At 41.8% G+C, this 22,242-nt stretch overlaps 1 protein-coding gene across 8 annotated transcripts in view; it reads right to left on the bottom strand.

The window, feature by feature from the left end:
- The window catches only part of DAB1 (DAB adaptor protein 1), a 168,033-nt gene that overhangs the window by 43,951 nt on the left and 101,840 nt on the right, over positions 1-22,242 (bottom strand). For all 8 annotated transcript variants that reach the window (XM_056356020.1, XM_056356021.1, XM_056356026.1 and 5 more), the window contains one exon: positions 19,830-19,928. In XM_056356020.1, coding sequence (XP_056211995.1) covers positions 19,830-19,928 — 99 coding nt within the window. The remainder of the gene's footprint in view (positions 1-19,829; positions 19,929-22,242) is intronic.

Raw genomic sequence — 22,242 nt, 5'->3', positions numbered from 1 at the left:
TCTAAATATTATTTAGAGTCCCTGATTCTTTGCTCTTGCAAACCAGAAATGAGACTCCTGTTGCAGTTAGGAGAGATTTACAACCATAAATGCAAGATCAGAACTGCATCCTTTCTGTAAATCTTTGTTTTAAGGACGCAGCCTGCACAGCCCTTCACAGCACAGCAAGACACGCACTAGAGTGAAGGACAGCAGAAGGGACAGCACGACAAAAAACACCAACTCATCCAGCCACCCAACAGACTTACCACTGAAGCTATCTACAAATACACGCTCTTTGTGAGTTTTGATTAGATCTGTGTCTGATGCATTCACATAGATTAATCTGTCCAGTAAAATGAGACCACCCAATAGGAATGTCATCATTATCCCTCGGTTTGTAACAGCTCACATGTAGCCACCCCCCTGATACTTGATACAAACAGTCTTGAAACAAAACAAGAGCCACACAAAATTGCTTACAGCAGAACTGCTGGTCAGTGCTCAGCAGTCAATATCCACAAGCTGATCTGTCTCTCTTTCTCCTCCACCTTTTTTTCTTAAAAAAAATATTGTCAAGGTTTTACCATGACTTAATCCTATCTCTAGTGGGTCATAAGCACATAAAATAACTATTTCATATCTCAGGGCTGTTTATGACACCCCCGTATGCCCATGCTGATGGATTCCACCACATGCCATCTGATGCTTTTACTGTATCTTTGCTGAGTGCTGCTACGAGCCATTTACCAATTCATAAGTGAGGTATCAAATTGTTTTTGGGGGCTGCAGTACAACAGAACAAATATAGAGAAGACTTAATTTGTATTATGGTTCAATACAGTCAATTAAATATTGCACAGATTAGAATGTAATTTAACATTTAAGCTTCAGTTGTTAAAAAACCCCACTGTACACAGCCTCCAAATTATTTTAGGTCTCCTGTGGCTTTAGTCACTGTTGTAAACGTTAAGGATTTTAAATGAAAGCACAGATGAAGTCTCAAACCAGGTAACTAAGACAATCTCATGTGGCATGAGTCCTTTCTAGCCTAAACATGATGTCAGTATTACATATTTTTCATACACTAGAAGGTTTTTTCCTGGTGTGAAACTTAAAGACGTCCGAAACACCCACTTGCACCAAGGCTGCTGTCTACCCTCTTCCCCTTAGTTTTACTTTGGTCTCTCCCACTAGCCATTATTTTCTCTCTTTTTCTCCAGTCTATCCCCTGCTTCTCCTCTTCCCCCAGGTTCCTCCCTGTACATCACGCTGAATTGATTTAGCTGCCTCTGAGATCTGTAGCATTTCTAATTTCCCTCAGGCTGCTTGGCACCTATCATAAATTTTTTCACCCCTTATCCTCATCTTGCCCCTTTATTTCCATGCTGTAGCCTCCAGTGCCACTAAATCAATTAAGTCAATCAATTAAGTACTTGGAGGGTCCAGCAATCATGTCAAATATGTGAGTTAGATGGCATGAGAAAGTCACTGCTTTACTATCGCTATTTCTCTTTTAATGAGGTTGTCTATTTAGTGGAGCCTGGGGCACAGTGTTAAGAGCCACAACAAAAAATATCCTGCAAGCTGCAAAGCCTCCTATAAAAGCTGCCCCACCGAAACCAGGAAGCATGTACCATACGATATTATATCCATAAGGACAAGTTTCACAGGGATTTAAGCTGCGCAGCCTTTCACCTTGAATAACTAAACAGTGAGCCTGTTTTCAGATGGGAGGTATCAACCGACAGCTCCGCAGCGAGAATTTCCACACTACCGATACTGGGATGCGGGAGACAGACGTGGCACAGGCACCCTCTGCGCTTCTATTCCTGTCTATTCACTGCTATCACATTTGAATAAGCAATTATACATTTTGTGGGTCACATAAAGCTCCCCAAACACCAAAGTTACTCACCAAACTGCAAAATCCATCATGGATTCATAATAAAATAACTTCATGAACTATAGTTTTAGCTGTGCTGCTGTCTACCTGCAAGTCCCCTGTACTCCAACCGCCGTTGCGATTGCTCAGCAGCACGTTAGGAAATCGGGCCCTATGTGTTTACAAAGATCACTGAACAAATCACAGCAGCTGAACCTAACATGGAAAATTACAGCAATACCTTAACAACAAGGTTGGCAAGCCCAAAGTACCATAGCACAGTGACCATTATTTACTGCAATACATCAAGTGAAAACAATGAATTGTAAAACATGTGAGTGGTTCTGACATTAATTTAATCTCATTGCTGCAAGAAATGCTGAAGTGGGACAGATGTGCTCCTCCGCTACGCCTAGGAGGCTGCTGTGTTCCTTAATGTTCCTCTAGATGTGCATACTACAGCACTTCGTCCAATGTTCTTCATTGCAGTTTCCTTACAATTCCTGTTTGTTTTAGGTGAGATTTGCAGGGATCAGGGATCACGGGTCACAAGTGTTTCTCTAATTGTCGATGTTTGTGCTGCAATGCTTCTCTGCTGTTTTGTTGAAATGCACTCAGCGCAGGTGGGCTTGCTCTTCTCCATCGTAAACACCCCACAGTCCAAATACACATTTAAGGAGCAGAAGTGAAACACAATTCTCTACAGCTGCAGATTCTGATCCCAGACCTCTCTAGTTTTGTAACTTTCAGGCAAGGATGGAGAGTAGTCCCCTGTATGTAGACATAAAAAACCCCAGCCCATCCAAACCTCAAAACCACCCTTCCTGGCACGGAGTTTTCCCTGGCACCCATGAATGGTGCATGGATACCTGTTAAACAGCTGTGAACCTTTCATTTTCATTTTCCTTCCCCCCTTAGAGACAAGTGTGTTTCCATGGGACTGTGTACAGAGAGTTTTGGGGAAAAGTCAACAACCTCAAATGTCAGTGAAATGGAAAAAAAATGAATCAGTAAATCGTATTTGCACCACCAAGTTTCCTGTGTTGTTTTCTGGAACTTAGTATTCAGACGGCAAGGCATCAGTCTACCGAGAGATGCAGGGGATGAGCAGATGGGGGAAACACAACAAGCCTTCCCCTAAACACTGCAAAAATTTTCAGTTTAATGTGAAGCAGCCAAGAGGAGACAGCTTGGTGAGTTTCAGAGCTACAGTTACCAACAACTTGAAACTCCCTACAAATTACTCATGGACACAGCACAGCCAGAGCAGGGGTGGTGGCAGAGCTCACGCCCCGGGAAAGCCCACCACTCCCCCAGCACCCTCAGTGTATTCACCCACAGCCTTTCCTCCCGGCTGGTTCCTGAGCACTTGGAGCAGAATAAAAACATTTCACTGACGTTGCGGGTGTTGCTAAAGTGTAAATGAAGAGACAGAACTTCCAGGTTGCTGTCAGAGGCAGCTGAAACCAACCTGGTACAATTTTGCGACACACCTTGTGCATTTATCACTGCTGCCGTTTGCTCCATTAGTGACAGGCTGCTGCAAATGGCAGTGTTACTGCTGCAGTCTCCTCTGCCTCCACTGGGCAGATACTTGTCATTATCTTTTTTCTTTCCTATTACTTTGGCCCATTTTCCACAGATTAATAAAAAGAAAGAGTTTTTGGATTTTGCTCCAGTTGATCAGAAAGGGGAGCAGTTCACCCAGGCCATATGATACAAAAATGGATGTTTGAGGAAAGGAGGAAAAATTGCGCTCACAAGAGAAACAGCTTTAGAAACTCTTGTGTCGGAACAAAAGGCGAAAGAGGAAACACTGTACTTTGAACGTGACAGTCCTTTCCTACCTTCCCCACACCCAGCCGACGAGCACTCCAGTTGCATGTCCAGGGGAGAGGACAGCAGAATAAACAAGGTATGACAGATCATAGTAATTTGGCTTAAATGTGGTAGTAGTTGGTGTGGGCAACTTTTTTGTTAAACCAAAAAATCTGCTATATAAACATCTATTACCACACATGGAAAAATCATCTAGTTTGAACTAGAAAAGGAAGAGAGCTCAACAATTATCAAAATACTGAGCCCCTGCTAGAACAGCAAGCCGTCTTGGAACTACCTACCATTTCAATTCAGCTTTCAAAAAAGAAGTGTCACATATGAATACATGAAAAGCAAAACCCACCAGAAACCTCTTGTGGTTATGAAGGTTTCAGTACTGGGAGGTATTTCCAGGCACTGGCCAAGACGACCAGTTTTGATCATAACAGAGTACAAACTGAGCACACTGCCATGGAGTGAGAGCTGAACCCCTCCCCTGAAGGAGACAGAGCACGCGCTAGGTACTGCACAGCTGGAATGAATGGTCCAGCCCTGAATCTCTTTGGCCCAAAGCCACTCATGGAGTTTGGACTAAGCAATAGGGTATGGACTTCCCGTTGACACAAAAAGGCAAGAATAGGAGCAGAAAAGGAAAATGTAATCTCTGGAGTGTCCTCCAAGCCTGAAGGGACTTCTCAGATGGCAGCCTTTAGCTCGTCTTCACAACGAGAAGAAAATAAATCTGTCTAATCCCTGTGCTTCTTCCGTAAACACTGATTTTGCAGACAATAACTTAAAGAAAGACTTTTCCAAGCGCCAACTTCTAAAAGGCATTTCAGCGCACAAGCTTTGCAATAAAAACACTTGGCACAAAAAGCAGACTTTCAGATGATATGCACATCAAAGCTTCGTCTATGTATCACAAAGGGGCACATAAAATACGGTGCTGATAAAGAATCAAGACAGATTTAGCCCCAGCTATCACAGACTCAGCGCCTCCAGGGGGTCAGCAGTCTGGCTGTGACACAGCAAAGCACCCAAAAGATGTGTAAATTCAATTTCCTTTTAATAACAATAATGACAATAAATTCTTAAGAGGCATTCTCTTCCTGCAACTGAGGAGACTGAAGCAAAAAACAGATTATGTGACTTCCCAAGCTTACATGGCAACACGCAGCTGAGTGAGGAAGGATGAAAGTCAGTGAGCATAATCATACGTGTAAGGATAAACATGTCTTCAAGTGAAGTGCCAGACTAAGCTTGATCTGTACACTCCAATTCATCCTATATAAAGGCAAGCACTTGGCAGAAATACCCCAGGTAGGAGTCCGTTTGGTTGGACTTGGGATGACAGGTCCTTCAGCCTCAGCTAGAACCTGAATTAATCCTTACTATTTCCTCTCCCTGATGAAAAAAGTACCCTGCTACTGCCCGTATCTCATCTGGGGAGTGAGAGCAGCAAATTCTTGAGAGAGCAAAGACGAACGCCCTTGTTCGTGCCTCCTGTGACGGGCACATGCAGTGGTGTTCTCGACTGGCCTGGGTCTGTCCTCGCCCAAGACCCCCAGCATACAACGGGAGTCAATTAAGTTAGCGGGACTTAACTTTGCCAGCACAGCAGTCTAATGGTGATGAATGGATCTACGATACTGAGCTAGCTGGATGTTCCAAGAACCTAATTTGTGAAAGAGAACACTACTAAGGTAATAAACTTCTGTCTGGCTCTCATAATTTGTAATAATGTCTGACAAAGACCAGATATGAATTTAGTTATTGTTCATTGTCTTAGGAAGCAAATGCTAAGTTGCTCATGCAGAAGATCCATTTATTAGATATATGAATTTGGAAAGGAACAAAACAAAACTGAAACGCACACATAGCCAATTTCATATCTTCACTTCAATGGCTTTTCAATTTTTTATTATACCAGCAGTGAAAGTAGTTAGCTAAATATAAAACCCTTGTCCAATTACTATTAATCCCAAGTTATATTTTAAATACATACTTGCAAATGTTGTTCTAGGACAAAGAAAATCCTAAAGGGCAAGGGAACATTTTCACAGAGCTTTGGAAGAACAGATGTGCTACACTAAAGCTGTGATGCTGGACCTCCCAAGAGTCTCATACTATTTTCTTATGTTTCTGCATCAGACACAGTCATTGTTTTATCAGATGGTTAAAACAAAGAAGGATTTGCACGGCAATACCAAGAAGCAGCAAACCTGATCCTTGACACCAAAGTCAATGGCCACATTAGGCCGTGCTCAGCTCACTAATGCAATACAGCCCCATGCTGGGGACCACCTGCAGGCTACAACACGCTGTTTTACCTTGCCGTTTCACCATCTCGATGAGGTCTACAAGTAACAATACTTGCCTATAAGGATATTATTTTATTCTTTGGGATGGCAGCTGCCCAGTGGCCGCTGCTGGGTTTCCAGGGCTGTAACACATCTGCCCGAGTGTATTCCCCCTTAGCATCCATGTCATCACCTTCTGCAAAACAGTCAGTAGATCAAAACAGCCATAAAGATGCCAGTGTGACCCTCTACTCTCCAGCCAAAGCTCGCACACAGCCTAAGTATAGCACCTCTGACCATGCCTTGTATTTTTTCCTGATGTCCTCTGAAGTTGGTCAGACTTATTGATTAAATCCTGAATTTGAGGGAGCACAATATTCAGTAATGAGACAGTTCGTTACAGTGTGACTGAACCTCTCCATATTTTTACTGCACTCATCTTTATCGCCTGTGAATGTCTTTTGAGGAGCCTTTACTTTTACAAGGTTCTTTTGTTCCTTTACACCAATATTCCTCACCTCCTGAAATGCTTTTGATTTACACGAACAGCACAAGAAAATCCTTCATACAAGTCCCGGGAGCTTTGGAGGTAATTTTTTGGCTTTAACTGTCTCAGGTCTTAACTGCTTCACGAAGATTCAGCAAGCATTATGACCCACCCTCTTCTTGTAGCCTGTGCTTTGAAAAGCTCATCAGTGAAAACCAGCCCCTGATTCTCTGGATTTGCCATGCAAACCCTATAAAGCAGAGCTTGAAAAGATCACAAAAATCCCACTCGTACTGACAACACTAAAATATAAGTTTCACTGGACAGTCATCAAACAGCAACTTTCTTTAACCATAAATCTACTTCCATAATGTTACAAACTTCTTTGGAAAAGGGGAAAAAGGACAAGAGGGATTTATTTTATAGTTATCTATCTGTCTCCCAGATACTCATACCAGTTTAATAAAATTTTAAAGGGGGCTGAGAGAGAGCACATGTAAAGAGAAAAATAAGAATAGAAAAGGACTCTACGAATTCACAAACTGTATATAACCAGTATGTCACGTTCACGAGCCAACTGCAAATGAAAGCAAAAGTTGAGAAGTTCACATGACACAATGTTTTATATCTTTCAAATACAAAAGTGATTTCATATTCAGAAATGAACAAAGCATACAAGCAAGAAATCCTGTGTTCCAAAACAACACATTGGTTTCAAGTGGCACAGTAAAGAATTGGACAAAACCCACTCAGCCCAGCTCTTCATCTCTAATGGCTTAATGTTCTAGCGGCCAGCATATACAGTAGCAGCTAAAGGAGACAACCTGAAATGTCTCCTACCACAGACATCGGTTTGCTTACGAGAAACACATGAGTTTACCTTTCTGTACCACAAACAGATAAGCTTCTCATCCTGGGGTCACCCTTCTCTACTACTACTTTTGCCAAAACTTATTATCCTGCGAAATCCTCCTGGTTCCCAGCAGAGATGTCTGAGCTGATGGATATTCTTCCCAATGCAGAACCAGTTTGCGAAGCTATGCCAGACTTTTTGAAGACTAAGGAACAACCTCTATCAATATTGTAAGATCAGAGATTATTCCTTAGCTGGAGGTGTACAATCACAATGCATTGTAACAACGCCTGTGTTGAAGGCACCTGAAGGCTGTTGACAGATAGAGTGTACCTGCAGGTTAGCAAAGGAGGGCTCCAGAGTGATGAGCTTTACAATTCAGAAACAGTATCATTAACTACCTGTCCTGGCCATAAAGACCATGCCAGTCTATTTTCAGTCTTCCCACAGAAAAAGAGAGGAAACGTTTTCCTTTGAGTTACAGCTGCATATATAAACAAGCTTCAGATAATCCCATAAAATTGCCACTCCTTCATTTGTTCAGGTCCCACAACAGACACTTAACCTAGGATATAAAGCAGCCGTAGCAACACAATGAGTATGTGCAGTACTCGAGCTCTAAGATAAGAATAAAATAAAATTTAAAAGGCAGACCTCAAAGAGACTCTAAAAACAATAAAGAACTTGCAGGTAATTTTTGGCTCGATTTTGGGTGTTGTTCCCTCCCCCCAGGGATTTCTGGAGTTACACTTAGTAGGTGCTTGGCATATTGTGTTACAATGGTCCCACGTTTAGGCTCAGGCAAGGGAGAGTATTTGTAAGTTCTGCCCTGGCACCTTCCCAAAGGGAACCCTAAAGCTCCCATTTGCACATTTTAATGCCCAGAGTTGTTTCCTCCCTGCTCATTGTCATGTAAAGCAGGCTGAATGTTTAGTTTTAGTCTTCTCCTCCTAACTGAAACCTCCAAAAGCAAACTTTGATTAAACGGTCTGCATGCAGACACCGCCCAGCAGAGTGCATGGCTCAGCTACATCGGCTTTTCCCTCTCCCTGCGTGGCTCTTCTGTCCTGGCAGTGGGTGTCACACAGGGTCTGCCTTTCAGAGAAGCTGTCAGGCAGTGCTGTCCTCACCCTTTGCTTAAATGCACACAGTAGAGCCTTTCATAGCTTTGACGCATGGATGCTGGCTTGTTTTCTGCTACTTATTCCTTCAGTTCTCCCCCACCCTTTACAACTTCTGTGCACAGCATGTTTTCTACTTCTAATCAAAACTGAACTTCCTCGCTACTTCACTCTCAGCACTGCTCAGCACTAAGCCTTATGCTTGTACAGGTTACACTCTCACGTGCTTTACACTTCAAAATACTTCCAAATTCCTCTATCATTCACAGGAGAGCATTTGGCTAATTAAGGATCCCAGAAGGCTATAAAACCTTCTACAAAGCAACTCAGCCTTTTTAAAAGCAAGGACATGATCAAAAAAATTGGATTCAGATCCATATTTTGACTATCTGAAGAGAAAAAAAATTTACTCAGAGCTATGTAGAGCAGGGTCTACGAGCCATATGCAATATTTTCAGATACCCAGACTTCTCATTTGCTTTAAATGTCAAGACGCTCAAATTAATTAGTGCTCTGCCTCACCTATTTCACAACACTCCCTTTAAAGTCAGCAGGAATATTGCTGCTTGCTTTGCTGGGAGTACAAAGATGCAGAATTAGGATGGGTACCACAAAGGATTAAGAAGTATTAACAGTGGAGATGGGTAGAGTCCATTAAATGCTGCTTTTTCTAGAGGAATGCTACAATTTAGGGACACATTAGGCACTGCTGTAATTCCATGATTACCACCAGGTGCTGGGTAGCACAACGGGAGATGCTGTTCCAGCCCTTAGGCTCTGTGACACATGGCTGCCTGCATGCTGAGCACACAGTGCATAAACCAGAAAGGTTATGAGTACAATTATCTGCTTTAGCAAGACAACTTTTATGAACAGTTATTAAGCAAAGATCTATCAGTATCTGAAATTTATTATTTAACTGAAAGACAAGGATAAAAGCAGCTATCTGTGTTTCATGACCGTTGACAAATAAGAGCACCCAGTGGCAACCACTGCCTGTCCTCTTCTCCTTCCACTGGGACACTCGTTACATAAACTAAGCAGAAAAAAAGGCATTTACTTGTCCCCCTGCACTACCAGATTGAACAAAGCTCCTGCCGACTTCCCTGTAAACACAAACGTGTTCCTGAGGGCAGAACATCATCTACTGATTTTATTGCCAATTGAGATCTATTATTATCATCCAGCAAACTCCAGGTAACTTTGAAAGTAAACCTTCCTGTAGTTTCCCTCTCCCATTACACTGACAGTGAAGGTCATCTGTCTCCCTGGCTCTGACCTCAGCAACAGGAGAGGGCGAACAGCCTACAGGTTAGTAGAGGAATTCAGAAATATTGTCCGTCGTATTGCTATTACCGGGGCAAATGGAAAATTGCAGAGCAGCCTAGCAGCTAAAATGCACTGAATAGGAAGGAAAATCACCGGCACACCTGGGGTGTAATGCTTCGCAGTCATCTCCAAGAGGAAGGAACAGCGGATTTCAAAGGGGGATGTAACTTTCTGTTATGGCACCCGCTGCAGGTCCCCCACCGTTCTCCAGGGAGGTTTCAGTGCATCCCAGCTGCCTGCGCTATCATTATGTCAGCATTTCTCTAGCTAAATCCTTTCCCAAGCAGTTGGAAATTCGGCCATTATAATTCTGCGTGTGCTGAAAATGGGCCTGAAATTTTCTTCTAGTGTGTAATGCATTAACCTGGCTTAAAAATATCAGTACTTGCAAGCAACTCGCCCGCCCCAGGCAATTCTGTATTTTGGGTGCTCTTCTATAAGGCAAAATTGCAGCTGGAGAAAAGGAATATAGCTCCACTGTAGTCAGCAAGTCTGTCATGTGGCTTTCATATCCTACTTTATTTATCTAAATCACAAATGGGTCAGGATTATAGGCACACACCCCCCCCCAGTATAACTCTACACTTTGAGCTTTCTGCCGTGGGACACCACCTTACTGGAGGGATGCAGTGCAGCTCCACTATATAACAGGATACACAACAACAAACGTTTTTATAACCAAAAGCTGAATTTTAACTTTTTTAGTAAAATTCATCCCAAATTCTGTTTTAAGCACACCAAACATTAAAACTACACAAAATCTGAAGTGTGTACATAGTAATTTTTGCTACAACAGCTCTATAGACAGATACCCACCCCCATACACAATGGAGGCAAATGGCAATTGGGAATACGGACACAGTGAGATCCCCCACACCGTAACACAGGACACAGGTAGCAGTGTCCCTCTGTCTTAAATCCGTCCTGGGGTGCTTGGATTAAACAACAGGAGGCCATATACAGCCAAATGAGACCACCACCGAAGTCATAAAATCTAATTTTCTGCCTTTTTGAAAGCAATCAACTTTGCACGCTTTCCACACTGAAAAAATACAACTACAACAAATTCCCACAAATTATTTCAGTTTGGATAAAATGTCTGTAATAGCTTTATTTTATCTTTGTGCCAATTAAGTGTCAGAAATACCACAAGGCAGTTCCTGTGGATACTCACTACAAGAAGGCTGAACTCAGCTCTAGATCAGAACATTTCCAGATGAGAGGAAGGAGAGAAATTCCAGCCTTCCTCTGTATGCCAAGTGTTGGGAGGAAGGACAAGGCTCAAACCAAAGCTCTAGATCCCAACACCCTTAGACTTTACAACGTGCAAACTCACACCCCAGTTTTGTCTTTTGGTTTCTTTTTTTCACCGTGACTTCTACAATCTTCATACACCGAACTGGGCATCCAGAAAACCTATCTCCATAAGCTTGTCGCTATTAAAAATCCCTGTGGAGCACTTCGAACCATCCAAAATGTCTAGGGCACAGTTTGGAAGGCCAATAAGAAATGAATTACAATAGTCACTAAGGGATGTAATTATGGAATTAGGCTCTTCTGACATTTGCATTTTGCTAACTGTCAAATGTTGTTCATGAAATGTGTTATTGTTTCCCTTTTGAAGTACCAGAAGACTATAAATACCTTATAAGGGTAATATGCAGGGATTTTAAGTCCCTTACTCTGCATTGTTCTAATTAGATATATTTATTGCATGTGGAACAGTAAATGCTATGTCTTACCATTCATATTTACAAGCAGAAAGATGGGAAATTGTCAGGCGACAGAGCAGGACTCCCAGCGGGACAGAGGGATCTTTTGCAGGCAGAAGCTGCAGACAACACACACAACCCCTGTAACGCATAAGGAAGGCCCCAGATGTCACCATTTTCAAACGTACAGGCAAAATTTGACTTTGCCGGTTTTCAGTATGCTCTTTATTGTTATTCCAGGACATTTCTGTCACCACAGCCCTCAGAAGTCCTCAGCATGGTCCAAGACCCAACATTTCTTACAAGAAGTTCCTATAAAGAGTTAATTGTGATTAAAAAATAAACGAGTTAAAAGGTAACCCGAGGGAGTTTACACTTTAATTCGAACCCTTGAACGGTAAGGGCCAGATGGCCCTTGGGACATCTCTGAGACGCATGAGTGCAGTACTCCTCCCCACAAACCCTCAGGCACGGAGGAGCCCGCACTCCCAGCCCTGGCAGATGCCCTCCATCCCTCCCCTGCCCCGGGTGCCTCCCGGGTGAGTACGCTGCAGGCAGCTCACCCCTGCCATGCCAGGCTGACACGGCAGAAGGCTTGGCTGATTTGACCCATGCAGCCATTCCCCCCCCAAGCCACACCTCTGCAAGGCCACAACAGAAACAAGAGAGGCCAGAAAAATGATCTCATGGGCTGGATCTACAAGCCAGTAGATGGGCTGTCCTCGTCCCAGGCAAATGACAACAGGGTGACAACAAGACACAGCACACCTCTGGGTGACAGGCTGTGATCACAGCGTACCAGCAGTCTCAGCACTGCTGAGTTTAACAAGTTTCTAGCATGGGAGTGTTTTATGGAGGGGTTTGAAGAAAAAACAATGGGATACTGCATGAATACGTGCAAAGAATTCCTCCAAAGTATGACGGGCAGGATGGAAGAGGCCCAGAGTCATTTATTTGAAAACTGAATTAATGAATGATGAAAGTTGGTACTGTGGAATGACTCCTTGAAAGTTATGAAGAGTAAAGGCAGCTATGAAGAGCCTGGGAAAAAAAACAGTTAGGCAAGGGGCTGATAAAACAGAGAAGGCAGATTCAGCACAGGAATGCAAAGAGAAGTGTGACATGATCAAAAGAACAAGCTGAGACAGCAATCTTGGCAGTCACGATGGATTTCAAAAATAAAAGTCACATTTGTCAAGGACAAAGAAAAGGATAACAATTGAGACACAAGATGAAGAGAGGCAGGACTGGGTTTTAACTGGAAGCATGACAATAAATGTTGTATTTCAGAGTAGTTCAGAAGAATGTGCAAGATCTGGAGTTATCCTGGATGTGACAACTGAAAACAATGTTGAGTCAAAAAGGCTGCTGAATTTACAGGGCTGAATAACAGATGATGCTGGCAGTTTCCTCAGCAGTCCAAAAAGGAGGTCAGAGAAAGACCTTTGGAAGCCAGGATTAAAAGGCCCAGTTTAGCCACGTTAAGCTTGAACTGTTGACTAAACATGTAAGGAGAGGGCTGGAGAGACAAGTCAAGATTTGAACAGAAGATGACAGGGCTGGCATCATTTGGTTTGACACAATAACCAAATTTATATTTGTAAACAAAGTAACTCTGATAAAAAGTATAGCAGGAAAAAAAAGAGATCAAGGACAGAGAGCACCCAGGAAATCCCAGACGGAAACTACAGGAGAGAGAGAAATCAGAAATACAGGTGTAAAACCCAGGGGCAAGAGTCATGGAGGCCAGGTGGAAAGACTTTAGTCAAAATCAGCCGGTAAGTTAATGATGCTAACCAAGTACTACACCTGAGATCAACCACGAAGAGGGCCCCAGGGACTTTGGGAAGATCAGTTTCAAAGAAATGAAGGGGGAAAACCCCACCTGTGGGAGCTTCTGGCCTGGAGCTGGAAGAAGCCCCAAGCAGGGACCATCAGCAACCTCCTGGCCGATACCACGCTCTGGCAAACACAGAAATTCAGTGAACTGATCACACCATCTCTCCTGCTCACTGCAGAGCAAGTAGAGAGCAGATAAAATTAATTCCTTCTTTTATTTCTATTTTTAAATATTCAGAGATGCTCAGTGATAGAGACTTGACAGTTTGACATTTCATCTGCTCCAGCACATGTGCTTCAAGGAATAACTACAGATCCATAATCGTACCTCGATTTCTGGTCAGAGATGCCAGAACCAACAGATTTCCAGTAAAGTCAAGTACCACCTTTGGTACATTTTAAATGAGGTATCTTCTGCCAACAGTGAGAATTTTAATCACGCTAAAATTTTCTTTCAGCCAAGTTCAGCTGTCCTGTTAGCAATCTATCAGCATAATTAACACTATCATTCACATCAAATGGAGAAAAGCAGCAAATCCAGGGGTTATCAGTGCAAACCTGATAAAGCCTCAGAACAAGCTGGAAAATGCTTTACAGAAGCTTTAGCAACAACTTTGAAAAATCTGTGCATTATAAGGTCAAGAGAGCTTAAAAGGTCGGGAAGATGGGCAAGAAGTAGGCATCTAAACCAGAAGCTGGATCATATCAGAGTCATAACATTATCTCTCTGGAAGAGACATCTGAGGTCAGCAGGGCTGTAGCCACCCACTACATGTATTACTTACTTGGACATCGTTAAGAGTTAAAGCAGGAGCACAGTCACTAGTTCTACAGCCAGCACGAAAAGGCAAACTCATTTTTTTTGTACAAAATGCTACAGGTAAGGTCTGATCCCTTTTCCACAGAACGGGGTGGTGTTACTCACCGAGTCTCACCTTCTCAGATAGGTAAGCCCTGTTCTGCATGAGAGTCATATAATCCTCCACAAAGATAATAAAGGTTAGAGGAAGCGACAGATAACGAGAATGAGAATAGAGAGTGAACATGAAATATATATATTTATAAACACAGTTTTCCTTCCTGGATTTCATACTGACAGCCTGAAGAAAATGGCTACAGATTAAATTCATAAAACACAAGTAACACACTGCAATACTTCTCTGCAATACTGTACCCCAATCAGACACTTACAGTATATCTAGAAACTTTACCATGGCACAGGCCGTGCCCGAGCCCTGTATCGTGATAAAGGTAGGGGTCAGCGTGTCTGAAAGACCAGCCAAACCCTCCAGAGCATGTAATAGACAATGCAAATGAAACTCACTTTTAGGGTTCTGCACAGGACAAAGTAAGAAAAATCAGTGAAATGGCTGTCATATCCATAAACGAGGTTACAATCCATGTCTTCAGGGAATTTCTCACAAATAAACAAGATACTCATAGAGGTCTACCATGCTTTTTGGACGACGGTGGAATCTAGATAAATAATGAATCCATAACGATAACTCATAGAGAGCTATATATTGCAGTATATTCTGGCAATTTGCATATCTACAAGCTGATACAAAATTTTACTTTAACAGAGATAATTCTTTACTTAAAGCCAAACAGTAATTTTTTGCTTTCATCTTATTTCCCTTTCGCAGTGTCTGGGTTTTCCATTAAAGTCAACAGGATTTTGCAATTAGAAAGAACAAGAGTTTAAAAGTACACCTCATTACATGAAATGTAGAAGAAAATGTTTTCCCAAGTATTTTATAGAATTTAGTTATTATTTTTAAATACATTTTTGGAAAGTAACCAACAGTAAAAAAAGATTTATTACTACATAAATAAAAAATGAGACAATTACAGCCTCTTTACGGAGACCATATTAGTCATGCATGTCTAATGAAGCATTGCTAAGCCATCACAGGGAGACAGCCTGATGTGTGTGATTAACAAAATAAAACTCATAAATATCTAAAGAACAATGATGGTCCTTTAAAAATTTTGCAAATCTTTCCATATGCAAAGTTATGGGTTTTTTTGTTGCTTTCTAAGGAACACACTAACCACTAACTTCCACCCTGAAAAGGAAAAAAGAGCATAATGCTGCTCTTGGCATTTTTGCCTTCTACAGATCATGCTTTTGAAAATATAAAAGGACTCTCATGATTCCTACTAATGAAGAATACATTTCGGCTTGAGATCTAACTAAACTAACTATGACAGAACGAGTGGTGAAAAATTATTTTCATATGATCTGCAGCTATGGAATCTCTGAAATGGCACTGGGTAGAAAAAGCCTGAGTTTAGTAAAAGTTGTGGTAGATTTTTTATGTTAAAAGAAAATAATGTATTTCCTCCAGGTGAGGTATATAATTGGCAAACATTCTGGAGAATGCAAGTGGGATGGGTGGCCAACATGTGACAGTAGACAAAAAAGGTACGCTTATAAGAAGAAAATAGGGTCAAAAAACCCATGTGTAATGACATTTTTTGGCACACAACAGAACATCCTGTTAGTCAAATTAAATACCATTTTGGAGCATACAGCTAATGTTGGGACTTGAACAGCAGAACAATTTGCGTTGTGCCTATGTGAGCAGGCTGCTCCAGCAGAGGCGTGAGTCTATATAACAGTATACGCCAACTACAGGCTTGCAGGGTGAACTCTGCTAAGCAGGGCTCTTCCATTACGTTCTAAATACATTGACAAGTCTTTGAAAAGTGGTATGAAGGGACTTATCTAGATTAATTCGTGGAATAGAATGATGAAACGTAAGAGAGGAGTGTTATTATTTCTATTGCACTGCTACAGATGAACTAAATTGTATTGCACCTACAATAGTGCAATGAGTGCAAACTCAAAGCAAAACCTTCTTGTATTTTCTTGGTAAGATAAATTCTTCCCAAATGATATTCCACCTTGAACCTAATCTCCTTCATGGATAAATTTACTCAAAGGACAGAATTCCTGATGGCTGGAATAATAACATTATTAAAATCAATATTTTTTGATGAATATTAGGTCTGGAACATATTAAAGAGAGCTATAAAGTACGGGGGGGAAAAAACTTGCTTATCATTTTCAGTAGAAACCCAACTACAGCCTTTCATCTGTAATGAATTATGGAGCAATTCCCCTAAATCATCTGTATGAAGTCAGCTATGACTGCCAATTTTAAAAAAAATTGCTAGTTTTGAGCTACAAATTGATTTTTTATTGTGATAGATTAAAATCCAATACTAGCCTACAAGATACTAAACATACAGAAGCCTACATTTTTTTCAGAATATTTTTTCTCTCTTCTATCACATCAGACTGCCATTGTGGCAGACATGATAGCAGTAGCCAATGATAAAAATTAAGAAGAAACACCCCAGAGAGGTAAATAATCTTTCCAAATAAGCAATAAATGAGTACTGTGGCCCAAAATATCCTTTTGGGAATTCCAAAATCATAGAAACACAACTAAGGCAGAAAGCACTGTGGGGAACAGGGAGGGCTGTTAAAGGAGGAGAAAGCAAATGCAAGATCCTACAGGCTGCTCCCTATTAAGGGCTTATCTTTTTCACAAATGTGAACATCAGTCTCCAAACCTTATAAACTTATGAAGTTTAAAATGGTATCAGAAGATCTGCGTGAGCAAAACATAACCTTTTTCTAATGCCTTTTGCTTCTTCCCATCAAAGCAGCCAGGCTGAGCAACTGTACATCCCCAGTTTTGCCAGTTTGTGGGACGTTCCTTGTTGCTTCTAAATCAAGAATGCGATTGTCAGTGTCCTGCATCACCTAGCTGCATTGTCCTTACTTCGCCTTATAGAAGGTTCCACGTTACAGCAGTAATGCAGCTTTCTTTGGGGGCGACTTTAGCACAGACATTGACGTGAGACTACAGAAAAGGTATTATTTACTACTGCGGTAACTGATACCTCTTAGTGTAACACCAGAATGAGCCAAAGCCATATGGATGAGGCACGGTCTATCACCCCCAAATCTTTGTCTCTTGTGCTGTGGAAAGCACCTTGCCTCGGTAGTGCTCCTGCAGGCTCGGAGAGCCCAGGGACACTGTCGGGGTCTATCCACGACCTGCTCTGAACGTCGCCCACTGTATTTCAGATGTTGAGGTTGTATGTGGCTACCAGCAGGGACGGGAATGAGATGACAACCATAGGCTGGCAAAGCAGAAATAGGCTGGATGAGAGAGATTATGAGAAGAGTGGGACAAGGACGTGAAACTCTGGGACACAGAGAGACCCAAGATGGGGAAAAAGGCTGTGAAGAACTGGCAGAGGAGTTCATACAATGCTGCTTCAAAACCTTGGCATGGAAAGAACAATTCTCCTGCTTTCAAAACAACACATAAAAAGTGATGTTGAAAGCTCTCCACAGCCCTCTGTCGCAATCCTGTCTCAAGACAGACAACTCAATACTCCTGTCCATCACTCCAGCAGCTCAGGGGCAGATGTCTGGAAGGTGGATTTAAAGGTTTCAGTCTAAACCTCTGTCAGTGAGTGGCAGGGTTAGTTTAAGGATGATATAGTTGTCAGATTTAGAGTACAGGGTGTCAAAGTTATGAAACGAAGGACACTTGCTCTCATGTCCCCACCTCACTAGTGGCAGACAGGAGAGCATGCAGGACACTGCAGGGAAGGCAAGTTGGCTAAACCACACTTTTGCTTCTAAAATGCATGCCCCTTTCCCTTTTTATTTTATGAAAAGAAACCCAATACTTGTGAAACATTCAGAAAGAAGTGTAAAAGGACTAGTCTTTCTTCTTTTTTATTTTTCCAAGGAAAGACTTTAGTCTTAGGAAAATAACTGTGACCTCTGCAATTTGCAGAGCGCGTGCCTAGGCAGCAGGCTGCACACAGAAGGAAAAGAAAACAAAATATCACCATATTGTTCAGTGCATTACACTCTGTTCTGTACACTGAATGAAGCTGGTATTCTCCGGCCAAATGTGTGCCGTCACATTGTTAGGTACTACTCTAATGTCTGTTTATTAGAGGACCCAATCACGACCGCACTGGCAGCCCTAATCCTGACATTTCCTATCCTCCAAACACAGTCTCTAACCTCAGAAATGTTCTCTTAAACACTGCTTTTGTATGAATACTTTATACATGCTGTACACAACACATTCCAAATGAGCTTTTCATTACTAACTACTTGTATTATGTATCAGTGAGCTCAATGACATTGATTTTCTAATAATATAAATTAACTGGCAAAGATAATTTCATCTATCATCAGTAGGGTTTTATTTCTGGTATCATGTTAAATAGTTAATCTTTCAAAAGATTAAATCAAGAGCTTTTTAAAATTCAAGGCAGAGCTTAAACTGCTGTAAAAATATTCTTAATCAGGATTAAAACAGTTTGTGTGTTGTCGCTTTGTATCTAAGTAGAATAATGTTTTGCTTAGGCTTTTTCTTTCAGAGCAATTTAAAAAATCAAACATGATATCACTGTGGCAGAAACTGCGTGAGGCATGGAAGTCTCCTGCAACTTCCTCGACCAAATGCTACTGGACAAGTTGCCACTTAGCAGCCTCAAACAGCAACATCAAACTTTCCAGTACCTTTTACCTGCAATTCCATAAAATATGTAATTTTTCTACCACTGAAATACAAAAGCTCTGATTCTTTTGGTTACTTCATACTTCACAGGAGACATCACTGCTGTTAACACGGTTATATCACATTATGGTGGTAACCACAACTGCAAGCATATGGAATAACAGACCTGATGGAAATTCTTACTGTTCCCCTGGGGCATCTTCAGGGCAATCCCAGCTAAGTGTGCGCTGCTCCCAGGAGCTCCCCAGCTCCCGCTGCCCCTCCTTTTTCCTCTCTCTACCTCAGACATCGTTGGGGAAACCAAGCTTCACTCAGCTGGAGCTGTCCACAGCTCCCTGTTCCAGCTTGTTTTCTTGCCCTCAGCTTCCCATGACACAAGGAGCCCAATCCAAGGCAATCCTAGCCTCTAATCCTAATCCCTTGTCATTAGACTCTCAAAAGCCACTTGACCTATACTGCCAAGGAGCCTTAAGCAGCATCCAGAGCATGGGGCAGCTGGGCTGAGGCTAGATGAGAAAACCCCCGTGGGCACAGATACCAGCCTGTACCATGGACGGCTAAAATCTTCTGCAGACAATGGGTTGATATTTCTGAGAAGCAAATTTTTATCTGGCAGAAGAAAAACAGATCCCCTCTTGCCACTTTCTGGACTCAGACCTGTGAGTGTTTATGCACGTAAGGGGCATCTGTGTACTCAAGTAAGTGGTTCCACACAAGTACTCAGGAGTAGGCTTTACGATAAACATGTCCCTATGCTACACTTTACACCTCAGTCATCTCATGGCTTGCTCTGATATATGACAACCATTTATCAAGCTTCTCAGATGTCTCATGTGTGCTTACACTGGTGAGGTATTACTGCCTGCCTAGGAAACACTTTGAAAGAAACATCCAGAAAAAACGTTCTATTTTGTTCTATCACGTGATTATTTTACTTACCCCTGTCTTTTCATCAAAGATTTTGATTCCCCCAAAGGAGACTGTTAAGAAGATTTTTTGTTTATGTTCTCCTTTTGAACGAGCCGCAGCAACAATTCCCTGTTGAAACAAAGAACAGCTTGGCTGGTTTCATTGCTCTTCCAGGTGTCACAGCAGAGCACAAAGATTTGCTTGTGGACAATTCACCACTTTTCTAGGAAAACTTTAGGCCTTTCCAGGAACAGTCCCCCTCTTACTTCTGGCTTCCTCCCTTTTTTCAAGGTACCACATATCTTTATGCTACCCAGAGAGTATTTCAAATGTGCTCCCACTTCCAACCCCTGCACTAGCTAATCCTCCATGAAATTTGTTTTCATGGAATCTGAAAGTTGTTTCTAGCACACTTTTCCCAGCTATGAACTGTTTTGGTTTACACTTTTTTTTTAAAAAAAAGAAAAAACCCAACAAGCAGTGGAGGAAAAAATGCCAACAACTTTAGCTTACATCAAGGGCAGATTTACCTGGAATAAGCAAATATAATCTTTTTATAGAAGAAAAATAGTTTTAGCAAAATCAAACTACACCTCTGCTGTAAAAAACTGGTATTGAGGGTTAGCTTTATTCATGATCTCAGGCTTTTAATTCGTAAGTGAACTTGCTGATATGCATCTCATGTATTATACGTATTATTCTCCCACAGCATAACTAGAATAGTAACTTCTGTTTCCACCTTCTCGGGAGCCTGCCCTGACCAATAATACTGTAGCAAGATCAAATGTAATCAATTGCATTAGAAAATAAATGAAAATATTTAGCCATTATCTGGTGCTCTGCAATTTCAACATGTTTTATGAACCACTAATTTAAGTTTTAAGACCTCCATGAGGTAATTGTTCCCATTACAGAGACATGAAAATTAAAGAGAAAAACCTGAGTCATTTGTCAAAAAGTCACTCAAAAACTTATGGTGGGCCTTAAAACTGAAGTTGTAGGACACTTGGTTTCCAGACCCCGTAACTTCATGCTATGCTGCCTTACATACAGACATGATTTTGTAATGCTCCCTTCCATTAATAGATTTAGTCATCTCCCATCGATGTTTAAATCAATCTCTCCACTATGCAAACAGGTTATCTGGGAGACATGGAAATGGCATCCCACGGAGGAGAGAGGCAAAACCGCTTGTGCATAGGAACTATGAAATTATGAGAAAAATCTGGTATACAATTAAAACAGATAGGAATATTGTGGCAGATGTGACATATCAATGGTGCACCTTTTCCAGTAGATTAGTTTTTGCTTGTCATAAAATGTTTGTAGCTGATTTGTAAATTATCTACCAGATCTTGCTTTTAGATTCTTGAACCATAAGATGCATGTGACCCTCTGCTGTTTCTTCATGAATAACTTATTCATCCCAGTTCCCTGGGACTGGAACCCTGCCGGCTGGTAGTGTAAAAGATACCATTTAGTGATTTCTCCTGAAAAAATCAGTAATGGAAAATCCATCAGCTCTCTTGGCAGAATGCTAGGGAGAGGATTAGAATGAGAAAACATGGGAAAAAACTGCAGAGGGTTTAGTCCTAGAGCTAGCTTGTAACTCTACAATGCAGACAGGAAGCCAACAGCCAACACTGCACTCAAGGAAAACACGCCCTGTCCTTCCTTCTCAATGACTCCAGCCTTCCATATGTCCCAGGGTGAGGTAAAGAATGCTTCCTATAGAGAGCTCTTATGAATCTTGAGGGTTGTAGGAAAAGACTCAGCCAGAGGGAGATGTCTGTCAGGCTCCAGAAAGCCACCCTCCTACACCACTAGGACCTTCAGGCTCTGTCTGCTCTCTAAGTTCACAGTCTCCTCAAAAACTGCCTTTAGCACTGTTCCATTTCTTCCCCAATACTCTGGGGATGCCTCTTTATCTTCTTATGTTCTGTCCTCCCAGTGCACTGCCTCCTGATTTTGTAACCCATCAATCCTGCCATGAGAGGTGCGAGACATACTCCTCCCAACAAGGACCCCAGTCCCCCCTACACCTGGCTATGTCCCACACAGTCACTCATCCCCTCTCACCTGTCCTGACAGGAGGTAACGGTCAAAGGCAGGGCTGCAGTTAATTAGCACTGTCATATAAAATATTCTGATACACCATTTTGCTTCACAGTGGTTTAACGCCCCCTTTGCATACTAAAATTACTCAATTTGCAGATGCGTTGTTTATAATTTGTGGACAAATTGCAGTGGTGTCAATCATGTATAACTACTGAACTCAGAGATAATGTATTAAAATTAAACTAGGATAAGCAATACCAGCCAGGAGTTCATGTAAAATTGACTCATTTCAATACATAATTAACCAGAGTGAGACTCAGTGTCATGAAAGGAGAATGAGTAAAAGTTCAAGCTGAAATTTGCTCCCCTTGACTCCATAATAGTA

This window comes from Falco biarmicus, chromosome 11, assembly GCF_023638135.1.
Source record: "Falco biarmicus isolate bFalBia1 chromosome 11, bFalBia1.pri, whole genome shotgun sequence".
Classification (NCBI taxonomy): Eukaryota; Metazoa; Chordata; class Aves; order Falconiformes; family Falconidae; genus Falco; species Falco biarmicus.
This window is presented reverse-complemented; position numbering and strand designations above follow the sequence as displayed.